The sequence below is a fragment of the Pseudonaja textilis genome, chromosome 4, assembly GCF_049901715.1.
Source record: "Pseudonaja textilis isolate UNSWEBS1 chromosome 4, rPseTex1.2, whole genome shotgun sequence".
NCBI lineage: Eukaryota > Metazoa > Chordata > Lepidosauria > Squamata > Elapidae > Pseudonaja > Pseudonaja textilis.
In genome coordinates this window covers 69781935-69803248 of record NC_141993.1, presented here as the reverse complement: position 1 = coordinate 69803248, position 21314 = coordinate 69781935, and the positions used below count along the sequence as shown (strand labels likewise).

Below are 21314 nucleotides of genomic sequence, written 5' to 3'. Positions count from 1 at the left end.
TTCAGTCACTTAAAGTAATGCCCTGGGACAGAAATCTATTTTGAATTTACAGGATCATCCATTACTAAATGTAGGATTACTTCAAATATACATCAGAAAAAGTGAAGAGTCTGTTTATTTTAATTTAGATAACAGAGAGTAGGAGAACATTGATCATTTCATTATTTAGAAGCTACTGGAATAAAACTGGACATGAGTACCTGCTCTATTATAATTTTCTAAGTAATAATTTCATATGATGCTACTGTACATATCATTGGATTTATTTAGATTTCTAATGTACATTTATCATAAACTGTTATTTTTTACTGAACAAGTAAGAGTTGAATTTCATATTGAAATAGCATTTTTTTTAAAAAAAAGTATTGTTATTTTCATTTTTAGGGTAAAAAGCTCCCATATAGTCTCGGTGCAGATGCTGAAGAAGGAGAGGTTTCTGATGAAGATAGTGCTGATGAAATTGAAGATGACTGCAAATTAAATTTTTCTTATGTAAGTCCATATATCTAGCATGTTTTCTGATGGTGGTTTAAATCTGGATTTTCCCACACTGCCAATTCTCCCTTAATGTAAATATAAAGTAGACATGGCCAGAACCAAAGTTCAGCTAAAGTTAATGAAGCAACTTTGAAGTTAGTGACTTCCTGGATATGCCTGAGTATCCCAATGGTGCTTTTTCAGGAGGCAACTGGACTTTCTTGTTTTTTCTTTTGAAGACGTATTGCTTCTCATCCAAGAAGCTTCTTCAGCTTTGACAGGATAATGGGGAATGGAAGGATCCTGTCAGAATTGAAGAAGCTTCTTGGATGAGAAGCAAAATGTCTTCAAAAGAAAAAACAAGAAAGTCCAGTTGCCTCCTGAAAAAGCACCTTTGGGACAACCATGACCTGAGTAGGTTATTATTATTATTATTATTATTATTATTATTATTATTATTATTATTATTATTATTATTATTATTATTGCAACAAGGTGGAAGTATTTATAATTGTTTTTCGGGAATGCTTTTTCAGCTTCCCAATCTAGAGTACAGCTATAGGATTTCTGTTGGTCTTTTATCCAAGTGGTTAGGTCTGACTCTGCTTGGCCCAGATACCCTGATTAAGTTATCTTTCCATTTCATGAACCCCAAGCAGATTTATAAAGAATGCAGATCTATTTTGGAAAAATAGGAAGTCAAACATAAAAAAAAAAACCACCCTCTGTCTAGCAACACTAAGGAATTGTGCTGTTTATGTGGAATAATTCCAAGGGTTTCCATCCTAGATGTATGCGTTCTTACTGCCTTTTGGAATAAGCAGCTATGTGGCTATATCCTTCCTGTGTCCTTTGTTTTTTCTGCTATGAGAATCAGACATGACCACATCAGACCCTCTGAACCCAGATAAAAGTCACAAAGTGCTACCATCATTTGAAACTTGGTTTAATTTACTGCAATTTTAATATAATTAGTATCAAAATTATGGGAATTAAATGCCATTAGTATTATTACTTCCTTATCATGAAACATATGAATCAGCAGCAGCATGTTTGGGAGATGCTCCAGAAATATATGAAACAATCTGAGAATCAGAGTTATTAATATGAATAATGCAAGTATTATTAATAATAATAACAACAATAATTGCATGAAGAAGTAAAGCAACTGTGTCAAAAGAAAGCAAAGGCAGTATCATGGGTGCAATCCCGAAACATCTGGAGCACCACTTGAATACTTTCAGCCTTTGCAAAATCATCATTAGCCAATTGCAAAAGGCAGCTTTACTTGGAACACTTTACATCCTGTGATGATATGTTTAATCCCATAATCCCTTATTTCCCCGCCCATCCAGCAACCTGTGCTGTCTTCCCCATCAAAATTTAAATTGTAAACCTCTTGAGGGAGAGACATATCTTTGATAGAGCTGTGTAAAAACTGGATATTTGATTTGATTTTATAAAATAGTGAGGTGCCCTTTGGTCAATGAAGTCTAGATTAAATGATGATGGAAGCAGGCATGGACCTATAAATTTATACTTCATTATCTGCATTTGCATCTCCATCTCTGTCTTCATCTTACCCCAATTTCATAGTCCAGGGTAAAATGAATCAATTTCTTGGATAGGGGTCTGAAGAGATTTCTAATTTATACTTCCAGATAAAATTCTACTGAACACTATTAAAAGTCTAAATGCTCACATTGCTATGACATTTTGGTTGAGCTGTGTGTTTCCCATAAGCGGTTCTCAAATGTCATATGTAGGTAAAGAGAAGCCTTAGTGTAGACAGGAGCTCTGCTTCTGAGAAAGCCCAAAGGGAAGTGTTCTTTTATGAATGCCATTGTATTAAGGAGATGGTGGGAAGACAGAAAGGCTGCAGACCGCTGGGGAGGCATTTGTACAGAGAAAGGCAAAAGAATTCATATTCTTCCCTTGGCTACCTTATAATAGAAGAAGTGCAAGACTACCATCCTGCACCCTAAGAATTTCTTCAAAATTTCTCTTTCATCAAATGGAATGATAATTTATTGGGAAAACTTTAGTTTTTACTTGTCACTCATAAAAATCCATTTGTGATAGACTGCAGCATATTTAGATTGTATCCAAAGGAAATTAAGGAAATTATCAAGGAGTTTTTCTGACTGTTATATCAGCAGTTGCTATCTGATATCCTGTATATGGAACAAAAAAGCTAAATTTGTTTAAAAAAAATCTGTTTACAATTTGTATTGCTGCTTATTGATCTCTTTCAGAACAATGGCGCAACAGAGCATCAGATAGAGTCCTTTATAAGAAAAAAACTTGAAACCTTACTCAAAGAGTCTCAAATCAGAGACAAAGAAGACACTGATAGCTTCACTGTGAGGGCACTTTTAAAAGCAACGCATGAGGGCTTAAATGTGAACTTTAAACAGGTAAGAAGTTTTTCTTACTCTTCTGGGAATAACTATAGCTGCTATTATGACCTACATTTTTAATTGACTGCAGACGTCCCATAAAAAATAACTGTTCTTTTGTTCATCCTGTATTTATATCCTGCCTTTTAATTTTTTTACAAACAGCTCATTTCTTTTAACTGGACTGTTTGAGCAGAAGGTTGGATCAGAGGACTTAAAGCTATAATTTTATTTTTTATATCCCAGAAACTGCTTTTAAAAAAATCTTATTATTTTGAATATCAAAATGGTGAGCCTGTGTATTCTGCAAATGGCTATATTTTGAAATCTTGAAAGCTTCCAGTCATGAAGCCCTACAACTTTAAGAGACAGGCTGTTCTGTTGCTTAAGAGCTCTTAGGGTTTTCCATATTTCAAGTTTGGATCTACCACACTAAAGCTTCCACCTACTGGTTCAAATGCTCTGGAGAATACATCAGCACCCTCTTTCTTGGTCTTTCAGGTCGCTTGAAGTGTTGTTCTTTCAGTCACTCAAAGTATTGTTGTTTCAGTGTGAATCTATCCTTTGGTCACATGTATGTGTGCTTTTCCCCTTTATACTCTTATACGCTGGGTGCCACCTTGGAGTTTCCAAGTAGTGTGTAAAGAATGTAGGCAGGGGTGGGCTGCTGGGGTTCGCAGTGGTTCAGAAGAGCCCCTAGCTAAGATTCTGTGCAGTTTGGAGAATGCCCAAATCCCACTCTTGGCTGGCCCAGCCCACCCCGCCCTTCCCAGGAATCCCCATGAGGGCCTTTTTGGATGCAGGTAAGTGCACCTGAAGTTTGGAAAGGCCAGAAATTGGCCCATTTCTGGCTTCAGAAGCCTCTGGAGCCTGGGGAAGGGCAAAAATGCTCCCCCCGGCACAGTGCAGGAGGCTGACTAGGCCACGCCCACCATAGCACACCCACCCAGCAACTAGGCAGGGAACCCTTTGCTAAAATTTTTGAAGCCCACCCCTGAATGTAGGTGACTCAACTGAGAGCATGTATTAGTAAAGAAATTCTCACATTATATAATCTGCATCCTAAACTGGAAATAAATATCTAGAATTAATGGTCAATGTATAAAGTTGAGCTAAGTCTAGAAAATGGGGAGGGAAAACTGGTTCCTTGTTCTTCACCAAAAAGTGAATGGATCATAGATTCCTGTTGCAGGCCACATATTGTATAATGGAAACACCTTGCACTGTGAATAGCTGAGGAAATGTATCTCAGTGCCTTTTTCAGCTCTATATGAATGCATGTTCTGACAGAAACATTGGATCCTCAAGCTGTTGACTCCAGGGAGTCTCTTGTGTGTGAATCTCAGATGGGCTGGAACTATGACTCCGGATCTTTTTTCTTGCTTTTCCTAGTTATCTCAGAATGTCAAATTGATTTGACCTTCTGAGTAATATTTGGTCTGACTTCATTTAAATGTCTGAGTACAAAACAATGTTTTGGGAGCACTAGATTTCTGTAGGTATTTTATTTACCAAATGTATCTATGATTTACAAATATATAGAAAATGAAATAATGGGGATACAGGCAACAAAAAAGGTCAAATATTTAGGCATATGGTTAACACCACATAGTAAATCACTCAAAGAGAATAATTATGATAAACTGTTACAGCAAATTAAGAAAGATCTAGAATCTTGGAATAAGTTGCAGCTTTCTCTACTGGGCAGGATTGCCACAATCAAAATGAACATCTTACCAAAACTCCTTTACTTATTCCAGACAATCCCAATAAAATTACCAAAAATTTTTTTGATGATATAAATAAGGTAACTCTTAAATTTATTTGGCAAGGGAAAAAAGCTAGAATCAGTATTAAGGCCTTACAAGATGCAAAAAGTAGAGGTGGGCTAGCGCTTCCAAACTGGGAATTATATTATTGGGCAGCCAACTTATTATGGTTAAAAGACTGGGTCAATTTACGGAACAAAAGAACTTTAGTCTTGGAAGGGCACGACCTTCAGAGAGGATGGCACGCATTTCTATGGGATGTGGGAAAACTAAACAGGCGTATTTTCATAGACATCTTATTAGAGATTCACTATTAACTAATTGGAAAAAAATATGTAAAAACATTATTTAAAAATTCGATTTGGCTTTCAACAATGGAGGCAATGGTTCATCCCAACAATTTGGATATAACAAAAACGACTAAATATAAAGATTTATTAGACCCTTTAGGAAAATTAAGAACTCGACAGGACTTACAGGAACAGGGATTTAAAATTGATCAGTGGTTATATATACAAATCCATAGTAGATACAAACAAGATATCAAAGAGTTTGGAATCTATAGCAAATTACAACACTTAGATAAAATCTTATTAGGATCAAATAAAAAGAATATCTCTAAATTTTATAAATATTTATTGGAGGTAGAATTAGAGCAAGAGATAGTGAAAGGGAACATGATAATGTGGAGTAGGAATATTGGAAGAAGCATTACATTAACAGAATGGGAAAAGATCTGGAATAGAATCATTAAGATTACGAAATCTGGGCGTACAAAGAAAATATGTATAAAATGTTATATAGATGGCACTTATCCCCTTCGAGGTTAGCGAAAATGAACCCAAACTCTAGTCCAAAATGTTGGAAATGTAAAAACATAGAGGGAACCTACTTTCATATGTGATGGACCTGTAAAGAAGCCCAGAAATACTGGCAAAAAATTAGAAAATGGCTGGAGGAGATAACCAAAGAACAAATCGAATACAAACCAGAGTTCTTCCTACTAGGGATCTCTGATAAACATTTTCCTAAAAAGACAAAATATATAATAATTCATATTCTAACTGCGGCCAGATTAGCATTTGCCCAGTGCTGGAAATCATCCTGTTTACCTACAGATCAATTGGTCATTCAGAAAATATGTGACTGCGCAGAAATGGACAATTTAACCATAGCTCTTAAAAATAAAGAGTCTTCAGCATTTGATAATAATTGGAATGCGTGGTATAATTGGTTATATCAGAGATAAACTGTTCAATGAATAATGGGTAATTTAAGCATAAATAGTGATAAGATGTGTATATTTAAAGTAAGGTAGGAGAATTGGATCTTGCAGACTGTCAAAAAGAATATCTGTCTGGTTTTAACGTATTTTCTTTTTTCTTCCGTCTCTTTGTTTTTTTTCTCTCTTTTATACTTCTTTTTCTCCTTTTTCGGTCGCAAGACCGAGCGTTTTTTTCGTTTTTTCTTTTCCTCTCTCTTTCTCTTCTTTCTTTCTTCTTTTTCTCTCTCTGTTGCATATGTAATGTTGTTATGTTATTTTTTAATTGTAAATTCAATAAAATTTATATATATATAAAAAAGAAAATGAAATAATGTACAGAATCTCTATTTCTGTGCATAATAATATAGCATATAGTGGTTTGTGCAATAAAATGAAGATTTTTCTAGTACCAGTTATGACTCTTCCTATTGCTGTTCTCAACCTGGTTTATTACACTATTGTCTCTTTGCCTTGGGACTGAAAAGTTTAAGAATGCACAGTTTTCAGATAGTTGAAATCCTAGCGTAATCTAATATCTGCTAAAATTACCTTAAAATTAAAATATATCATTTGGAATAAATAATATAATTAATAATATCTGGCTTTTGATGCTCTCTCCTTTCTTGGGCAACTGTACTGTAAGTCTTGATTTAAGGGATATGAGATTTGCTCTACAATACACAGCTAATGACTTTTGAGAAGATACTGATGAAATGAAGATGAAACAGTTTTGACTAATGTATATTACCTATTTTCTTTTCCATGGGTATTACTAAGATAACCCAACAAAATAAAACAACCAAGCATTGGCTTCTTAATAAAAAGTGGAATTCAAATGAGATGTGATGGTTATGAGACAAAGATGAAGTTTCAATAGATCTTAAAATTATTCCTGTGAGCAAGTTAGTTGCAGTTAGTATCTGTTGTTTCTTTTTGACTCTTTATGTTCAGTTAGTATAAGCCAGAGACAAGATTAAGTTTGAAAATTAGCTTTAGGGTAGGAATTAAAATACAAGGAAAGAAATCAGTTCTATTCTGAAGTAGAATTTTGTATAGTTCTAATAGGCCAGGCAAGAGTGTTCTTTCTCTACACTGTCCAAAACCATCACTATCCAAATGCAGTGTTGATCTTGTGTGATTCACATACAAAAGACACAGAGGGAGAGAGAGAGGGAGGGAGAGAGAGCACGCCGAAGAGCATCACATATTATTTTATACTACTCCAATACTCTTCTTTTCAGGGCAAACTAGCTACCTTTAGACATCACAGACATAATGTGGGGCATGTCTGTTTGTCTTTTCCTTTCAGCTTTAATCCTAACCATCCTTGAGAGATTTTTAATGTAAGTGCATTAAATCACATTTGGGCCTTATTCACTAGTTACTGAGCAACCAACTACATGTAAGGCATTTTAAAGCTCTGCTGTAGATGACAATTTCTTTTCTTTCTACCAGCCAGCCTTTGGGAGTAGAAACTGGCCTTTCTAATATTTTATGAGATGGTTAAATTGATCAGGCAGGAGCAAATGTGGTAAACAATTAAATTAGAAAATGATTTTGATGAATTCGTTGTTTTTCACAGAATTCAGGTTTGAAGGACACTAACAAAAAATCTCACAGTAAACTCATGGGCAGCTTCGGTAAACATAAGGTAAGTAGTAATATGATTATGAAGCCTTTTCCCCTGACCCTCACCTCTGTACTACCCATCTAAATCAACATTTCTCAATGGTGTGAATTTGAAGATAGGTGGACTTCACACATGCCAGCCGAGGAATATTGACTATCTACACATCTTAAATTTGACAACGTTAATAAAAACTGATGGACCTAAAAAAAAGCTGCAGCTTCCAAGAATATTTGTTTATGATTGGGGAATTAGGGTTAAATTTTAGCCCACAGACAGGATCCAAATCTGCCTGATTATTCAAAATGTGAACTTGGTGAAACTGATAGATTTGCAACTATTCTATGACGTGATTATTAGATAAAACTTTAGTTCATACCTTTTTTAAAAAATGGAACATTTTTTATGAAAGAAAATTTAAAAACCTTGGAGAAATGAGAGAATTTTCACAACATGTTATAGTAAGGGTTAAACATTTAGATGTTATCACCTTGTAACAATAAAGGTTTTCAGTTATTTTATACTGGAAATTATGAGTATACCAAAGTCTCCATTCCATTTTTTTTTTTAAAATGTTGGTTTGAATGATTTTTCACAAAATGGTAAAAGAACCATTTAGCCTGAAGGTATTTCTTATAAAAAATATCTGTAACTGTCTTCCAGATTGATTTTCAGCAGAGGCCTTTTCAAAAGATAGCAGGGGTAAAATGTTCCATTTTTTTTGCAGACTTTTGCTAGAGGTAGTCATCCTTATGTCATTACTTTCTTAATCAATATAGCTCCAATCTTCAAAATATTGAAGCTTGAGAATAGAAAAATTTTACAGGCTGCTGACAAGGAATACAAAGTATTTAGACAGAGGAAAGAGGAGGAAAAACACATAGTTAAACATCTGGACTGCAAAGTGGACTACTTTTGTTTTGTGTAGATTTGTCTGCTTCTTTCTTTCTCTTAAAGTAGCTTGCAAATCACCAAGTTGCTGATCAAAGTACATCAGCAAACTCTCACAAAATGAAAAATCATAAAATGTTGCCTAGGATTTACTGTTTACAAATAAGATAAATGAATCATCTTATTTTGTATAATTGAGGCCACTGTTAAATAAGACTTTGACTTTTCAAACAGAAGGCAGCTAAATCCAAGTCCAAATCTCACAGCACATCCGATGATGAAGACTCTCAACAAAATGTGTCTGGAAAAGAATCTGGACAATTATACAGGTTAGTAACAATCATCATATATACACATACACATAAACATACATATACATGTAGTGAATTAAGAAATGAAGAATTACAGCAATACACTGCAGGGCAGAATTTGGATCCATTCAGTTGTAAATGATGTAGAAGTCAATTATGCTTCATGACTTAACTCATTATGTAATACATAAGCTATGATTGTTTCATGTGTATGTTTGCATTAAAGAAGCTTCCTATTTATCTTGCCTTTGTCAAACTTCAAAACCAAGAAAGATATACTGAGGTTCTGCTAAGCAGTTTCCTTTATTGCTACTCATCTATAAACATGTTCTCACCAAATCAAAGCAGACACGACTTGCACCATTAAACATACTGTATACTCTCTGAACTGGGTATGAGCAGTCTTAACTCTTCGTCCCAGACAAACTACCAAAACTTTGCTATCTTTTTTTATCTCTTCTGAAATGCACTCTCTCCCTTCTGGGAATCTGGACCATGTTCTACCACATTTTCCCCAAATAAGGCAACTAATATGTGTCCAGCTTTCTTTAATTTTATTGTATACACCTAAATAGAAGGCATGCACATGTAAAGGTTTAGGGCTGAAATGAAGTGTTAAAAAATAATTGGAGTCCCTGAAAACTGTTCCATCTTTCAACATGTCTATTTTTTTCTCCTTTCCTTTTTCCTCCTCTTCTTTTTCTGTTTCCCTCTTTGCATTTTTGATCATCAAGTAATAATTATTTGTTGTTTAAAGAAAGAATGATATGCTTACCACACTAATTTTTTGACATGATGGAAAAAATAATTCATGATAGAGAGATCAATTTATAATTCCATTTACCTTTTGAAAAATCCTTTCTTTTCCCAGCAGGTTGGCTCGGCGGAGGAAAACAATGAAGCTATGCCGTGACCTTTCTGATCTAGTGGTGTACACAAACTCAGTGGCAGCTCAAGACATAATTGATGATGGTAAGGTTGTTTGTAATTTATATTAAGGAACATATTAATATTGTGTGCTTAATAGCAATAACAGCACTTAGACTTATAGATTGCTCTACAGTACTTTACAGTGCTCTTTAAGTGGTTTACAGAGTCATCTGGGTGCTCATTTTACTGATCTTGGAAGGATGGAAGGATGAGTCAATCAGGATCAAACTCTTGGTAGTGGGCAGAGTTAGCCTGCAATACTGCATCCTAACCACCGAGCCACCACACTCCTTAAGTGTGTATGTGTATGTGTGGGTATGTTTTTTGTATATGGAAACCTGAGAAAAAATGTATTGATATGATGTGATGGTATTTAATAATTCTATCACATCAGTATGTTCATTCATGCAAGGAGAAGATAAATGAGGCTTCCAGTGGTTGTTGTAGGAAGGATTAAATCCAAAAACATTTTCTGTAGTTACTATAGTCCTCTAGATAATACTTGCCTCAGGTGGTAACCTCTGGCTGGTCATGTTTGCTTTTGAAAGAGTTGGACTTTTATTACTTGCATAGGATTCCTCCAGAGATCAGGGTTGCAGGTTAGATAGGAGGTTGGGGGGGAAAGACATCAGTTTATCCATTTCATAATGGTTTAGAATATTGTACATTTTATCCCCAGCCTTATAAGATGTGAATGAGGATTATTGGGTTGGAATATAAGACATACACACAACTTAGAGACCTTCCAGTGCAATAGCTAACTAATGTTGCAATCTTTTTTTAAAATAATAATAATAATCATGTAGTATTCCTGAGAAAATGAAGAAAAAGAATCTTTGAACCTGAATTTAACAAATCTTTTTCACTAATTGTGAAGAAATTGGGGGTGCCAGTATGGACCAAAGTTGACATAGAAGCTACATTATAATGCTGTATAAGGTATAAGCAGAATTTGGAACACTAATGAGAATATTTGTGATTTCTGCAATAAATTAAATTGGTTTCAAATGTGTCATACTTTAATTCTCATATATTCTAGCAAGTGTGCCTCATGGGAATTTTAATACAAGGCATTCTGAGTAGAGTACATTAAGAAATGTCAATCTTAATTAATAAGATTGTCTGAAAAATTGTGACTTATTGTCAAAGAGATGGCAGAACAGTAAATGGGCAAATAGATTATCAATTATATTGTAGTTTGGATAGGTTAGGGCTGATCTTGCACTCCATTGACATAATTTTTCATCCACCAGTGACCATCATTTCTCATGCTTCAAGTTGATTTTAAAAGCTAGCCTATACATTTGATAAAATAGTAGACAGTTTTAGAAAACATTCTATGCTACAAGTTCTGTGACTTTTCATTCCTGTAATGTGTTGTTTTCTTCTGGTATAAAAGTAATAGAAGTTATGATCCCAGCGTTGGCATGGCAGAGGTAGAAAACAAAGAAAGATTCAATTGAAGTACATAAAACTTTAAGGCATGATGGCTTTAGAAAGAGGATTGAGTGGGTGGATTTATATGCTGACATCTACTGCTTGTGACAAAGCTACCTATGACTCAGTTTATACTTGTTGATTCTTGTCTATTGGTAATTCATCTCTGAGAACTGTTTACAGTGTTTCTTTCACAATTTTTTGTTTTCCTTCCAGCATGTATCTTGTATCCTCTTGCTTGCTTTTTTTTTATTTTAAAGTTTTATCTCACTTGCAATCCCTCCAGGCTTCTACCCAGTCCTGCCGTTCAGCTTTTCTCTGGAATAAATATTTGATAAGCAATGTCGCTGGATATGTCGCAGCATGTATAGATACTCATATCTATCTTTCCACTCAGCAGCCAATCCAAGATAGTGTCTTGGGTAGTGTTTTTAATATCAGAATAACTATCTGCCTATAAAACAGATGACATACATGAGTAATTATACTTTAGCAATCTTCTGCAAAGAATTTGCCATCTGGATTTAGGCCTGCTGGGATATCAGATAAGGACTGAGGTGAAATCATATTGAACTTGATAAGCACTGTTAGAGCAAATGAAAAAGTGCTAGCAGCCTATTTTGTGGAACAAAGTTGAGGGGAAGCTTGTAATGACACTTCTTATTTTATCATGAAGCAACCATGTCTTCTTCAATTTCTGTCAGACTTGAGCATCACTAAAAAAAACAAGAGTCAGCATGCAGGATTTTCATTCCCCTCAAACATCACTAGAGGGATATATTGGGTTGTGGTTACATTCCAATTTCTGTGAGAATTTTTAAGGTAAACCATGCTTAGCTATTTCTGTTGGCCCAAGTGTCAATTACTTCTGAATACAAAGACAGAATTGAAATTCTGCTTGTAACATTTAGTAAAGTCTCAAATGTATTGACATAAAGTTTAATTTCTTTAATTTCCCCTGTGATTTAACTTCAGCCAATCTACAGTATTACTTAAACCAGTCAGGGGAGCCACAGGTGTCTGTGATGTGAAAAATTAATTACCTTGGTTTAAATCATGAAGCTTTTTTAGGAAGGCCTTTTAAATTAATGCTTAGAATAAATCCTCATCCAAAATTCACTGAAATTCTTCATTTGATAAACCAAATTAGTATTCAGAAATTTAAGGGAAGAAGTAGTAATTATGCCATGGTTTAAAAATGTCCACATAAATATTTATGTATGTGAAACTAAATTTATTTTGTAGCTTTGTTGCTACTAGGAACAGCCATACAACAGTCCTGGCAGATCAGCATGGAATACTGAAATAGGAAATATTGCTTGTTGCCTTGACAAATAGATTGAAGCGTTCACTTTCCTCTGTTGTTTAGAGAAAGCAAATAGTGCGCTACATTCATTTGCCCTGAATGGTGGCACTGTCTAGTCACTACTATTCATAATGGAATCCTTGAGGTGACTTGCTAGAAGAGGGCTATAATATAGAATCATAAGGTTGGAAGAGATCTTGGAGGTCTTCTTCTCCCTGCCCAGTTGAGTAATCCTCGTACCATTCTAGACAAATGGCTGTCTTATCTTTCCTTTAAAACTCCCAGAGATACCCATGACTCCAGGAGGCAGACTCTTCCATCACTTAATAGCTCTCACAATCAGGAAAATTTTCCTTACTTCATTTTGGACTCTCTACTGCCTCTTCCATGTGCTATCCATTCATTTATTGGAAGACTGCTATTATGTTGCCCCTTGCCCTTCTCTTATTTAAACTAAATCTACCAAGCTCTTTTAACTACTCTTCACAGAATTTCACCTCCAAGCTTCCTGCCATTTTTGATGCTGTTCTCTGAACTCTTTCCATTTCCTCAGGGTTCTTTATGTATTGTGGTGACCAGAACTGGGCATAGTAGTTCAAATGTGGTCTGCCTAGTACAGCATAGAGAAATTATTGCTTTTCATGTTCTCAGCACTATTGATACACTCTAAAATTACATTGAGCCTTTCTAAAGATATGTATATATATCAAGTTGTTAATTAGACTTTAATGATTTTTTTTCTTTAGTGTTTGAAAACCTATTTTCATTTTCTTGGTGAAAATTTAGTGCACTGCGAAATTTAAAGATCATTTTACATTTTTCGATTCTGAACCAGGAAAAAAATAATAATGGGGCATTTAGCATATTCGTATGCCTTTTCTTTTGAAACCCTACAAATGCAAACTCCTGTCTATGCCTTTTTCTGTTAATCATTTTAACATGCAGGATCAGTGGGGAATGTATTATCCTTCAGTGAGACAAGAGCTCATCAGGTGATCCAGCAAAAATCAGAGCAGTTCATCCTTTATAACCAGCAGCAGCTCACCAGAATCTATCCATCTGCCTACAGGATTGACTCTAGCAACTTTAACCCTGTACCATATTGGAATGTTGGATGCCAGCTTGGTGAGTGATGCCTGGTATTGTCAATTATATAGGTGCCCATGGACATGCGGCTGTTGATCCCACGGACATGTGCTTGTTTTATTATCTACCTATATTCATTCTATATGTGAGGTAATGGTAGTTCACATAGTATAAAAAGTATAGACCTACAAAGACGCATTTAGAAGATTGCTTCTTTTGCTCCATAAAGAGAGTTAGTAGCTGTGGATTAACAGAGTATCAAATCTATTACTGCTGTCTCCTTGGAATCAATGCACTTCAGAACTTCTATAGTGGGCTGATTCAGCAATGGGAAGTTCCTTGATGAATTGTTGTATGTCTTCCCAATTAGCTGCAGGCAGGAAAGGGGAACAGATAGCTTGATGCCCATCATTGTTCTTAAGTCAGACTTGTCTAGCCTGATACCTTCCACTAGATTTGGACTATGTTTTCCAGAATGGCCAATCAGCTTGGTGCAATGAATTCAGTCCTGTTTGGAAGTTCTGGAAGGTGCCAAGATGACGAAGGCTGGAGGCCACTGACTATTACATGTTTATTACCTTCAATTGCTTGATGATCTCTGGCAATTTGATATTACTAAACATGTGCACATGTGTCAAGGATTAGATGGCTCAGCTTTCATTTTTACCCAAGGATGAACTTTTTACTATAGGAAGACAAACTCAATTTGCATAACTCTTGAAGAATTAGCAACAGAAAATATAGTTTCTTTAAGCTGTATACCCTTGCCCCCAATATCTTGATTTGTTAATAACTAATTCAGCTACTTAATATCTGTATGAAATATTCAGGCCTCTTCTCTGCCTTGTCCATTAAATTATTACTAATACTCTTTGGGCTTTTGCTGTGTCCTTTATCCATTTTTTTTTTGTTTAGATTCAAGGGTCTTTAAAAAGAATAGAAAGTGCATACCGTGTTTCTCCAACAATAGGGCCTCCCCCAATAGGAAGTCCCAGCATGTTTTATAGGCATAAAATTAAATTAAGCCTCTCCCCCAAATTAAGGCCTATTTTAAAACATGTGAAATGGGGGCAAGGGCGGTGGAGCTTGCCATTAGGAGAGCCCTGCAGGCAGCCATGCCTTGCCACCAACCTCCCTACTGTTGCCAAGTACTTTTGCTACACAGCCGGATATGGTGCTGCCTGCATTGACCTCGGCATTGGTGGGGCACTTCATATCTGGAGACCTTCCGCCACTGTTGCTTTCCCTTCTCTCCGTGCTCCCGCAGCATTTGGAGCATCACTGCGGTGTTTGGCTCAGCCATGCGGGGCTGGCCAGGGCTCCTCCCTTCAACCAGAGCCTGGAGGAGACGCTCATCTTCAGGTGCTCCTGTCACCACCTTCCCGGGCATCATTTGAAGACAAAGCCCATTCTTTTAAAAACAATGCCCTACTACAACAAAGACTCCCCTGCCCGAGAGGGCAGCCCAACCCCATGTGGGGAGGTGAATCTCCCGGGGCTACAGTGCAGGATCAGCCCACCTCGGGAGAAGCACCCAGCTGCCATCCCTGCCTGTGCCAGGCAGAGCATGAAGACCTTTGCCTGGGGGGCCCAGCGCAGCTGACAAGTGGGTCCTCCTGCCCGGCGGCAGTGCTCTGGCCAAGGCAGCAAGTGCTTCCAAGCCGGGCCCTCCATTCATCCTGCTAGGGTTGTGCCGGAGCTGGGTGGGCTGGGCACCCCTTGCCCAGCCCATCCCCACACATCTCCAAATGTGCCGGCAGCTCCAAATGCTGCGGCGATGCTCCAAACACTGCAGTGGCACAGGCATCAGGCAGAGGCACTCACTCGGTGGGGTTCAGCTCAGAAGAGAACATGGCTGTTGCCTCGCCTCCCTGTCTGAAGATGGGTGGGCTCTATCACTGCCTTGGGTATCCTCTCCCAGTGGCCCCTTTGGAGTCAGTCTGAAGGGACTTGGGAAGCCAAGCTTGGATTAGTCCAGCTCTTTCGCTTGGCAGGCAGGCGCGCACCCACAGCTCACTTTCCTGGCTCTGTCCAGCCCACCTGGCTCTGGCATGGCCCTGGCGGGATAAGTGGAGGGCCTGGCAGGGAGGCACTTGCTGCCTTGGCCAGAGCTCCACCACCAGGCAGGAGGGCCAGCCTGTCAGCTGCGCTGGGCACCCCAGGCAAAAGTCTTCGTACTCTGCCCGGCACCAGGCAGGGATGTTGGCCGAGTGCTTCTTCCGGGAAGGGCCAATCCTGCGCTGCAGCCCCGGGAGATTTGCCTCCCCACGTGGGGTTGGGCTGCTGTCTCAGGTAGGGAATGCTTTGTCGTAGTAGGGTGTCATTTTTAAAAGAATGGGCTTTGCCTTCAAACGATGCCTGGAAAGGTAGAGACAGGAGCGCCTGAAGATGAGTGTCTCCACTGGGCATCAGCCTGGTTGCAGGGAAGAGCCCTGGCCGGCCCCGTGTAACTGCGCTAAACACCACGTGATGCTCCAAATGCCGTGGCAGCATGGGGAGAAGGGAAAGCAATGGTGGCGGAAGGTCTCCCAATATGAAGTGCCCCACCAATGCTGAGGTCAACATCCAAGCCGTCGCTGCCTGCCCGTCCGAGGATGCAATTTTTTCAGGGCTCAAAAAAATAAAATAAGACCCGGCCTTATTATATGAGAAACATGGTAGGTAGGAATTGGATCCAGGCTAAAAATATTTCACTAACACTGATAATGTTACCTAGTGTTAGTAATGAAATGTTTTCAAGAAAACAACCAAGCTCAGAGGGAACCCAGGACCCCTCATTTCAACCTTGATCTATAAATATTCTCCTTTATTAAAAGTGTGTCATATTGGAAAAAAAAATCACACTGGCTATGACCTAAAGTCCATCCATTCAAGTATTTCTATTGTTCCAATGGTGGAAGTAACAAATATTAGCTGAGAGAAAGCTAATCTTTCTCACCTCTTCATATTTTTCTCATCCCTGGAACTGCTACTGGAAATAATATGTAATTTGACCACTTGAATTTGATCTAAGATACATGTTGAATGTTTTCAAATAAACAGTTTAATTATAAATTAATTAAATAAAATCATGTTTTAAAAATAGTCAAACTAATTTAGTTTGGATCTAATCCGATAAGTTTAAAGCCATATAAGTAAATGATTATAGCCAGTAAGTTTTATAATTAAGATAAAAATCTGCTTATTCAACAGTGGCATTAAATTACCAATCTGAAGGGCGGGTGATGCAGTTAAACCAAGCCAAGTTCAGGATGAACGGCAACTGTGGATACGTCCTGAAACCACAACAGATGTGCAAAGGTAATAAATACAAGGCAGTGCACACTGAATAGATTTAGTGTTCTTGCACATCCATCTATTAAAGATATCTTGGTTAATATTAAAATACGACACATGTTTGGAGAAAGTGGATAACATCAAACAGGTTAGTCTGGAGACTTTGATCAGGAGCAAGATATAATGAAATATTCCTATTTTAATAAAAGAGTGTTAAATGAAGAATGTAGCTATGCTATACTTTTGCAAACAAATGAAACATTTAATACAGTTGTTGATTTGGATCTGTGCTTTTATTTCACATCTAATGAATTGTATTTGTTTACTTGCTGTCACTTTGTACATGTTTTATTTTGATGGACAACAAAAATGGCTAAATACCCACATTTATTTATTATTTTTGTCTAGCAATAAATGTGACATATTCAATTCTAATACTAGCTTTATTCTTTCCTTTAATCCTCCCTGTAGGTTTTTCTCAAATGTACAGAAAACAAGTTGTATTTCTTATTTTAAGATTATACATTTCCACATTGTTCCTATCCATAGGCACTTTTAATCCATATTCTGGAGATCCTCTGCCTGCTCTCCCTAAAAAACAACTTATACTCAAAATCATCAGTGGTCAGCAACTACCAAAACCTCCAGATTCCATGTTAGGAGACAGAGGAGAGGTAAAATATATTTGTGATAGAGTTAAGAGTTAAGTTCATGTATGGTGGAAGAGATTCATTAATGACCTGAACAAAGGTATATATGTTTCTAATCAGGGGTAGGCTTCAAAAATTTCATCGACTGGTTCTCTGCCGAGTTGCTGGGTGGGCGTGGCCATGGTAGATGTGGCCTAGTCGGCTTCCTGCACCATGGTGGAGGGATGTTTTCGCCCTCCCTGGCCTCTGAGAGGGCAAAAATGGCCTCCTCTAGACCTTCTGGAGCCTCCGGGAGGCCCATTTCTCCCCCTCCCTGAGACTCTGTGCATGCCTTACTCACTTACCTCGCATCCAAAATGGGCGACTCCTGGGAGGGGAGGGGAGGGCTGGGCGGGGCGGGGCCAGGCAAGGGTGGGATTTGCCAGTTCACCGAACCTGCTGTAACATTAGCTACAGGTTTGCCCAAAAAAGGGTGAACCCTAGCAGGCCACCCCTGTTTCTAATCTGCATATAAAAGATTTTAGATAGAAGATAGACAGACAGAAAGACAGAATCATTATTTGTCATTGCATACGTAAAACTAATGAGGAAATAAGCATGTCAGTTTATGTATTTTAATAGAATGATGAAAGTGCCTTGCTGGAAATATGCTCTGCATGAGTGAGCAATGTCCAGCAATCAATTGGATGCCACCAGATGATCAGAGAAAAAGAGGAAGACCAAGAAAACTTGGCACCAAACATTTCAGAAAGACCTGAAAAACATCAACCTTAAATGGAGAGATATGGAGATTGTAGCCATGGATTGCGCATGGTGGAATATGCTAATAGCCCCATTAGCATATTTAGAATAAATTTCTTGTTAATGTATTCTTGCTAAAAAAATTGAATTCTAAAATACACTTTGCATTTCATATTAATAATGTAGGTACACACGTAACAGAAAAATGTTATAGCTTTTGAATGTAAAAGATTTAATTTATGATTTTTATGGTTGGATAATTTTCTGAATGCAAAGGGAAATTATTTAGTTTAAGTACAAACTACACTATTCCTCCACAGAATTATTGAATATTATTTTGCTTTTTAACTCTTCTTGGCTTTGTAACTGTTTATTTTCATTCTTCCTGCTGATTTAAATGATAGTAACCTGAAGAAAGGAGAATTACTTTATTAATAAACAATCCTTTAGTCAGAAATATATGTGAGACCTATATAGGATTTAGGTAAACATTTAAAAAATGGCGTTATAATAAAAATTCACTATCAAAAAATAAAAAAACTGCAAGTAATTTTTGTCGGAGAGGTTTTTTTTTTTAAAAGACTATGATCCAACAGACAATTATTGGAAACACTGAAATAAAAAGCTTTAGTTAGTTCAATTGACAGTGATTCTTTAATTCCATGTTTTTAGAACCACAGATTTTATTAGTACAATTTTTCTAGCTATTTAGTATGCGATGATAATCACCTAATGATGTTAATAATGCTATATTTGCATCTGCAAAGAAATCCCTTGTACTAAATCCAATATGGACTATTTCAGCTTGGCAATTGCTTTGCAAGTTGTCAAGGTAATGCTTTTCTTCAATAAATCTAATTTCAAGTTTTTTAAATGGTCATATCAGAAATGTAAGGGTAAGAGACTGTAATTACAAGTCCCATCAGTATTGATTTTAATCATGTTGACTAAAGCTGATTTTACTCCAGCAACATTTAAATGGGTGTAGGTTTCCCATACTCAAAAATATGACAACAGCTTTCTCAATATGGTGAACTTATATTTGTCTGAATAAAATCTATGCTTGCTTCAAAACACCTAATTAGCAAAATTCCAGCAGATGCTTCTCATTTCATCATCTAAATTCATGATCAACATTTAGTTTGAATATCTGAGCTGTGATCTAATAACACTATAATCTAATGCAATAGTTTACCCCATCTTTAAAACCTATGGATGCAATATATAAAAGATGGGATATTTACTTTAGATATTTATGAACAGGTCTCAAGCAGATTTTGGTTTTTTTTTAAATGTCTCAAACAGATAATCGATCCATTTGTTGAAGTTGAAATTATTGGGTTACCAGCTGATTGTTGCAAAGACCAGACCAGAGTTGTAGATGATAATGGTAAGAGATACACCTTGCAGATTTTCAGTTTCTCACCAAAAATAGTGTTGGCAAAATTCAGCCATTTTGCTTCACAATTTTGATGTCATTATTTCTTGGCACATTCTGTAAATGAAGGCTAAGGGTTGCTGAAGGGTGCTCATCAGTGTTTTAAAATGGAAGGTTTAGAACAAGTATGGGAGGGAAGAGGGAGTATTTAAATATTAATTCTCCAAGCAGGATACAGTCGCCAGAGGAAAGACACTGGCTAAAAATGGTCTTTCAGTTAGGGTATGGAATGGCTTTGTTTCCCAGCCTTAGCTCCCTCTTCTTTGCCATCTCTTCTGGGATTGAGCTGCAGAGATTTTGACTTGAAAATCTCAGGTTCTAGAAATTTTGATCTTGATGGATTAGGCTGTAGCTTAGACTTGACAGTAATGTGGGACATTGAATGCTATTAGATAAATGGATGGAACAGTTGGCCAGTCAGTTAAAATCCACCAGTGGGGTTCATGAAGCTGCTGAGATAATGCATTTGGCTTGTCATTTCTTCTTGGGGTTGGAAGCAAAGCATGAATGTATTTGGTTACATACTTAGCCAAGGACAATGCTTAAGATTTTTTAATGTTAATATGAAATATGATACCCAATTATATATAATTTAATTTAAAATAAGTGCATTTTATACAGTATAATTGTGTTTGCAAATGATTTAAATTAAAATAACCTAAAACAGAAATACTTCTGTATTGCATAAGGGTTTATTGTATACAACCAGTTCTTCATTAAATAAAATTCCTCTTACTTTTGGCATATAGATGACTTGTAAATTGATCTGTAAATCAAAAATAACACATATTTTTTCTGATTAATGTTACTTTAACATTTGCTATATATTTTGTTCCTCACAGGATTCAACCCTGTTTGGGAAGAAAGCCTAACTTTCACTATCCACATGCCTGAAATAGCTTTGGTTCGATTTCTAGTTTGGGATCATGACCCCATTGGCCGAGATTTTGTGGGGCAAAGAACTGTGGCTTTTAGCAGCTTGATGCCTGGTGAGTCCATTAGCTTTACTGTCTTTTCTTTAGCTGCTTCACTAGCAAGTGAAATGAATTTCTTTTCACAATCTATGGTGTGGGAAACTCCAATTATGTTTCTCAAATCTCTCAATACTAAAAATCGCTACCATTTCTGAGATGGAAAACTAAACCTATGAAGGACTATCCCTGTGAGCCAATTGGAGTGAAAATAGTTTTCACTAATATATCTTTTAAGCCATTTAAGATTGGGATTAGCAGATCTATTGATAATATTCTTTCAGTCCATTCACTGGATAAATGTTGCACAATGTATTTATTAATAAAAATAATCTAAATTGTCCTTTCTGATTTGTAAAATCCGTGCAGAAGTCTTTCCAACCAGAATTCCTATTTCCACTTATACAGTTTAGTTCAGACTATTGTGGCATAGTTATTAGAAAACTGAACTAGGCACAGAAGCACACTAGATAATTTTGGGCAATCTTTCTCAAGTCAATCTACCTCATAAGTTTGTTGTGGAGGAAAAATAGGAAAAAAAAACTCCATGTATGCTGCCTTGTGCTCCTGTAGAAAAGGTGGCGTATACCTCTAACAACTAAAACAAATATTTAAATTTAACCTCTATATTTTTGCACTTATTCACTTCCCCTGTGTTATTAGATATGCTGTCTGAAGGTTGTACAGTAACATTTAGAAAATAGCAGAATCACATACCAGTTTACAGGAATAATCTGCATC

At 36.7% G+C, this 21314-nt stretch overlaps 1 protein-coding gene across 1 annotated transcript in view; it reads left to right on the top strand.

The window, feature by feature from the left end:
• PLCH1 (phospholipase C eta 1) overlaps positions 1–21314 on the top strand; it is a 118329-nt gene that overhangs the window by 86006 nt on the left and 11009 nt on the right. Inside the window, exons 11-20 of the mRNA XM_087933336.1 lie at positions 385–492; positions 2733–2894; positions 7492–7560; positions 8662–8756; positions 9610–9710; positions 13357–13536; positions 16690–16797; positions 17323–17447; positions 19470–19554; positions 20445–20591. Of these exons, the coding sequence (XP_087789462.1) occupies positions 385–492; positions 2733–2894; positions 7492–7560; positions 8662–8756; positions 9610–9710; positions 13357–13536; positions 16690–16797; positions 17323–17447; positions 19470–19554; positions 20445–20591 (1180 nt within the window). The remainder of the gene's footprint in view (positions 1–384; positions 493–2732; positions 2895–7491; positions 7561–8661; positions 8757–9609; positions 9711–13356; positions 13537–16689; positions 16798–17322; positions 17448–19469; positions 19555–20444; positions 20592–21314) is intronic.